At 51.5% G+C, this 6,521-nt stretch overlaps 1 protein-coding gene across 1 annotated transcript; it reads right to left on the bottom strand.

The window, feature by feature from the left end:
- Positions 1–334: 334 nt before the first annotated feature.
- SPRY2 (sprouty RTK signaling antagonist 2) lies at positions 335–4,760 on the bottom strand. Its single transcript, XM_063102874.1, has 2 exons — positions 4,363–4,760; positions 335–1,412 (listed from the first exon to the last, which is right to left on the bottom strand). Exon 2 carries the CDS (start codon positions 1,359–1,361, stop codon positions 414–416), a length of 948 nt encoding a protein of 315 aa, XP_062958944.1. The 5' UTR covers positions 1,362–1,412; positions 4,363–4,760; the 3' UTR covers positions 335–413.
- Between the last annotated feature and the right edge of the window lie 1,761 nt (positions 4,761–6,521).

Here is a 6,521-nt window from a genome sequence, read left to right as displayed (position 1 = left end):
TGTAGTATGACACAACTTGTTTTTCACAGTTGCAAATATTATTGTATATACAAAAATATAGCACATTATCTCTGGAGAAAACAATGGAAAAAATTCATTTGCTAATTTACAAATTTTGCAAGTACTATTCACAAACAAAAACTCTGCCCAGGAGTGTCTGTGTTGCTTTAGCTTATGCAATATGTGGGTCACCAAGTTCTGTATCCCATACTTTTAAGTTCCATTAGCTGAGTTCTAACAAGCAAATCAGTTAAAATGGCACATGGACAAAGAGCATTTCACTGCAAACAGCAAAGAAATATCCCAACCCTCTATTAACAGTGCCAAGATTATAACTGTTTAGTTGGTTGCATATGTGTGTTAAAGAAAAAAAAGGAACAATCCCTATTACGTAATATTCCTGATTAATGATGCTATGTTGGTTTTTCAAAGTTCCTGGGGGGGACAGTGGGAACCTTGCAGCAAACTGTGTTGGAGTTTTTACAACGGCATCCGGGCCTGTTAACCCGGTCATAACACCCCTGGCACAATTTAAGGCAACCCTTGGCTGGAAGGTAACACCATAAACAAGGCAAAAAGAGGGACATGACGCCCATGGCTGACCATCGGGTACAACAGTGAGACTGGCTACAAGAACATGGGTTGTCAGCACAGTTGTCCTCATCATCATTAGAACAGTGATAGAAGAGACCTTTCACACAGCACACACAAGTCCCATAGTCAATCACGTTCTGGGCCGAGCAAAGGCACTGCTTGTCGCAGATCCAGTCTGATGGCAGAGGCCTCGGGTAGGTGCACTCCTTACATTTGCACTTGCCACAGTCCTCACACCTGTAGGCATGCAGGCCCAAATCTTCCTTGCTCAGTGGCTTAAGCTCACCTGGCTTGAGCTCAGATTTCGGCTGTACCCGGATTATCCCATCAGCAACTGGCCCGGAGGAGAAGGATGATCCTAACAGTCTCTGTTCAGAGGAGCTACTGCTGGTACTTGTCCTCGTACTGCTCCGTGACCCTGAGCTGACTGTGCTGATGGACCTGGACAGAGGGGCTCGTGCAGAAGAATGAACCTGCGAGTGCTGGAGCCTGGGAGGCTGGCGGAGCTCAGGCAGACCGTGGAGTCTCTCGTGTTTGTGCTGAGTTGAGGGCCGAGGAGCAGGTTTGAGCCCAGGCCTGGGGACCACAGTAGGCCCCTCTGTGTACTCATTGGTGTTTCGGATGGCTCTGATCTGATCCAGAGACAACACGTGTACCTGCTGGGTGAGGGCATCTCTGGGGTCAGGCTCCCCACGCTGCCTGCCACCGTCACGGGGCACCTGCAGCAAGGGCTGCGACCCATTGCCACTCTGAGCTCTGGCCTCCATCAGATCTTGGAAGTGTGGTCACTCCAGCAGGCTTAGAACACATCTGAACTCCTGCAGAAACCAAGAGGCAAGAGAACGGTTTACACTCTAAGACACTTCCCACTCTCCACCCACCTGAGTTGCTTCTTCACTTCCCACTTGACCTAGAGAAACAGATTTAAAGTGGAGTGGCAGTGGGGAGGTATTAGAATAATAGCCCTATGATCACTGCACGTTCCAAACAGTAAAAAACTATGGCTGAGTGCTGACAATTTTGTAATCCTGTGATGTGCAGTGACACAAAGGTGATCTCTGAATCACTTCAGTAACAATTCCTTATTCAAATAAATATACAAGTTGCCAGGTTCAGGTTCAGGTTCAATGTAAAAATTGCAAGGCAGCAAGGCTGGAACCTAACATTGCTACCAACAGTTTCAGAAGTTGAATACCTTTTCAAAATTTGAAATAGGTTTAAATTTGTCAGAGTTATTTTTGCTTTAAACCTCACTAAATGCAGCCTAGAAAATTCTTCCTTGGTACTCACTTTGTCTGCTTTTAGAACAAACACTCAGACTATAATTTATCCAATATTCTGTAACTTTTTCACATCCTGTAGGACGAATATGTCATGCAAAAAAAGCCATCCCCCCAGTTATAAATTTTACAACAATCATGCCATTTTTAAACTATGTAATAGCACAAAGTTATAAAATTTAAGAACAAATCAATTCAAATACTGTTAGGCGGCAGAAACACATTAAAGCAAACTTACACAACAAGCAACAAGACAGGGACTTATTTTCATCAACTTGAGACTCAAATATTTTACAGCCTGATGGCCTAAGAGAACACCTTAGAATCTGTAGCTAGGAGGTGTGTCCTCCCAGTTTTAGAAATAAAGCATGTCAAAATCTTTTTTCTCATCTGAAAAAATTAATAGTTGAGAACACAAACCAACTGATAGTAACAGGAAAAGTTGTTTTAAAAATTCAAGTGTCACATTTCAAACCTAGCATTCTGTCAAGCAACCCTTAAATTGCAGTCCCTTTCTCTAAGGTTTCAAAACGTACAAATCCCCTTTCAAAGCCCCTCTCCTAAACTTACATGAAAATAAAAAGTGGGCAAAAGTGGACCTTTATCCAATCTCCAGTTTTTGGAAGAGACAGCCTCAGCGAACAAGGCAGGTGACAAATGCCTCCCAATTCAGAACAAGATAGAGCTGGAAACCGGATCCCCTCACCTCCAACAGAATGGCAGACAAGACAACGCTGCGCTTTGCTTTCATTCCATTTATCGGCTCTATCTGCGCCCCAACACCGTCCCCAGCAGGTGGAACACAGCCGCAACCCCGGGGGACTTTTCTCCAGGCGGACTGACGCTGTCCAGGGGCCAGGCTGGTCCCCCTGCGTACGATCTCGAAGCGCACAGACGCGCGGGGGGCGCGGGCTCCTCCCGAGAGGACGTGACATGAAACGCAGGAGCACACATCCCCCGCCTCCCTGTCGCCAGTTAAAAGCTCCCCCAACTCCAGAGAACTGCCTTCCAGCCCCAAGAGGGAGCCACTCCACCCCCAGGCAGAGCGTTTCTGCAAAGGCCCTCGCACTTCTCGAGCACAGGTTCCCCACCCCGACACCGCGAGGAAGAAAGCCCTGCCTGACACACAGCAGGACACGGAGGTCTAACCCACGCGCACACAGCGACTCCACGACGCACTGACTCAAGCGGGCACTGCTTGTAATCTGCACACGCCTATCTCCTTTTGGGTCGAGAGAGAGGGGAAAAAAAAGAGATCATGTTTCTTAATGTAAAAGAAAAATTGCTTTTTAAAGAAGGACATTTTCCAGGGCTCCTTTGCACACGCCGGGCGTGCAGGACCCAGATCCCTGGGCTGGAAACTTTCGGCGCAGATTTCCTTGCAGTTTAAAGTAGCATCTTTGGGAGAAAAACAAAACAAAACAAAACTTTTTTAAAAAAGTGATTGCTGCCGATCCCTGGCCTCTTCCTTCGCAGCCCTCCCTTCTCTGTCTGCCCTTCTGCGCTCTCCTAGTGCCCCCCTCCCCTTTGGTGCTTTGAAACCCCCATTAGGAAGAGTGTGTGATCAGACTAAGGATTAGGGGGAAAGGACTTCAGCACTAGGGTGGGGCAAACCGACACCGAAACCGCTTTGTAACAAACGCGTAAGATTCCGAATTAAAAGGCAGCAGCAACAACAAAAAAGGAAATTAAAAACAAAAAAACAAAAACAAAAAAAACTAGCCTCTTTTGCCACCTACTTTCAGGTCAAGGAAAACGACTTGATGACTTTCTTCCTGTGCTGGGTTAGCCCGCTTCCAAAAATAAAAATAATCGTGACCCAGACCGACCACAGAGAACGGAAAAAAGAGAAAGCTGCACTTCCGAACCGCAGAGACCCGGCGACAGGCAGGGCGACGCTCCCACTCGCACCGGACTGGACCCCGTCCGCCCTGGGTAGAGGCGGGGGCTCCCTCCACCAGGCACCCTGCCCTTTTTTCACCCGCGGGGTCTCCTGCCCTGGTGAGGGGAGCAACTCGCCCACCCCCACCTTACCGGCTTGCCCTCCTGGGACAGCCTCGCCCAGGGCTTTACCTTGCACCGAGAGGAGGAACAGGTTAGAAATGCGGGCTCCTGCAACGGCGACCTGGAAAACACAAAGTGGTTTTCCTCCCTCTCTCACGGCGCCGAATTCGTGGCCAGCGCAGGACTGGAAGCAGACTCGAGGCGAGCCGTCCTCCTCCCCAACCCCCTAGAGCGCGCGGGCGCACGGGGTCGCCGGCCCGGGACACTGCACGGGGCGCACACCGCAGCCCTCGCCGAGGCAGGCCGAGCCCCAGCCCCGAGCGGGACAGATCCGCAGGCAGCTCCCCTACCTTCGCGGGGTTAGAAAAAGGGAGGCTCGGGGACAGACGGACCCCACCCCCGGTCCGGCTGCACCCACCCACTCCATGTTGCCCAAAGCGCGCCGGCCACGGCGCCAGAAGGGGAAGAGCCAAACGCGCCTCACCGTGATCGCGGCTTTGCACCAACCCCTCTCCCTTGGATTCTCTTCTTTCTGCGATGTGCAAATAAATCCAGCCCCGATGCAAACTTTTCCCCCTTCTTTCCAAACTCTGCTTCAGTCCAACTTCCGAGCAATCGGCGGGAGACCAAAAAAAAAAAAAAAAAAAAAATTAAAATTAAAAAACCCAGGAAATTTCGGAGCCAAGTCCTCCGCCGGTGAATACTTCAGTCCAGGGCTGAAGGCGACCCCCCTTTTAGAAGCGCACGCGGAGTCTTTCCTCTTTTTTCTCAATGAACGAGAGGCCGAAGCGCCAACAGCAAGTCCCTTTTCCTGGCAGATGAGCGAGTGAGAAGAGAAAACGGCCTGAGAGACAACCTAAAGCCAGATGGCCAAGTGGTGCGACCGCGGCCGCGTCGGAGCGGAGGTGGCGCGCGGGCGCGGGGCCGCGGGCCGGGCCGGGCGGGCGCGGGGGCCTGGGCGCTGCGCGCTCCGCCGGCCCCTCTCCTCCGCTCGCGCTGCGGCGCGCAGCTCTCGGCGGTGCAGACTGGGCGGTGTGGAGGCGCGGCAGCGAGGCCGAGGCGGGGGCGGCGGGTGCGGAGGCGGAGGAGGAGGAGGAGGAGGAGGAGGAGGAGGAGGGTCTGGGGCCCGGCCGGGGGGGCTCGCCGTTGGCCAGCGCCCTCGCCTTTCCGGAGGAGGCAGGGAGCTCTGCGGCGGCCGCGGCAGCAGTAAATGGCGTCATGTGGATCCGAGGCGGAACAGAGCAGTTGTTGTCCCAGAGGATATATCGCATCCGGTCCCAGCTCATTGGCTCCGCGGGGCTACATTCACTCACACTCCAGCGCCCGCCAGCGCTCCGAGCCGCAGGAGGCATTCAAAAGGACAACCGCGCCGCCCCGCGCGTCCCCAGGCCGGTCCTGACGCCCGCCGCCGTCACGCGGGGCGCCCGCGGGGCCGGGCTGGGCACGGCGGGGTCAGTTTATCTAGTTTCAAGGAAACACTGACCCTAAGGTTGCCCCAAAGGTCCGGGCTGATTTAGGGAACTTTCTCCTCGCCTCCAGGAAAGGGGAATGCACATTGCAAACTGATCCGAGCCGTGCGGTGTTATTCTTAAAAGCAAGTTTCAGGTTTTAAGACTTTTTCCGCAATCAATTTCAGGTCGACCTCTCCCCTTCTCTGCTCCCCCTCGCTGAGGGGGCGACAGGGGAAGAAGAAGGGGGAGGGGAAGAGGAGCGGGAAGTGAGGTGGGAGGGCTATTGGTTTATTCTTTGTCTACTGGATTAACCCGATTATACACCAGGCACCAGCACGAACCGCCTCCCCCACCGCCGAGCCTTGTACGGGAGGAACGGAATGCAGATTCGGGTTTCAAGGACCTTCTGCTCTTGCTGGGATTTGCTTTTGATTGTGTCAACTTGTAGTTTTTCACTTTCTCAGAATTTTATTTTTTAAGAGCGACTATCTGTAGATGGAGCCTTTTTGAAGATCTTTATTAGTGTTTTGTTTGATCCAGTAGCGGAAGGAAATTCTACAATGTAAGCCCTTTGAGTTAATTCAGTAATACGTGATTACTCGGGGCGACATCATGGGTTTCAGAAGCAGGAGCTGTATGACTGTTCCACTGCAGATTTGCTCCTTTGCTTAATTAAAAGAATCATCGTTCATTTCCCTCTCTCCTTTACACCTAGAACATTTCTTAATAAGTTCCTATTGTCCATGCTGAAGGTGGTCTGTATTTTCCCTCTAAAATATATATATATATATATTTATATTTATATATAAATAGAAAATACAACACATGCACTGCTCTAACTGCCGTTCACTTACTAAGAAACGTGCCTGCACGTGGGAGTGCCGGTGGAAAATTAAAATGCACACATACACAATCACCGCCCCCCCCCCCCCCATATTGCATTCTATCGAGTGACTTACAGAATGCTTTTATTTTACATGCAGGCACCTCCTTGCACGGTGAAAACTCCCGCATAGCACCTGCGGTCTTTCCCCATGCGGGGCTAGAGTTCTTGGAACACAGTGTTCGAAAAACGTGGTGCTTGATTCCTCCAGCTCTAGCCCACATCCGTTCGCAGCTAACCTGGCACTCGCTGGTCTTCGTCCGATCTTTGCTCTAGAATGTCCCTGGCGTGTTCCCTGCCCCGCTGCGC

The sequence above is a fragment of the Cynocephalus volans genome, chromosome 7 (assembly GCF_027409185.1).
Source record: "Cynocephalus volans isolate mCynVol1 chromosome 7, mCynVol1.pri, whole genome shotgun sequence".
In the NCBI taxonomy this organism is placed as follows: domain Eukaryota; kingdom Metazoa; phylum Chordata; class Mammalia; order Dermoptera; family Cynocephalidae; genus Cynocephalus; species Cynocephalus volans.
The sequence above is the reverse complement of the archived record's forward strand: the minus strand, read 5'-3'. Positions and strand labels throughout refer to the sequence as shown.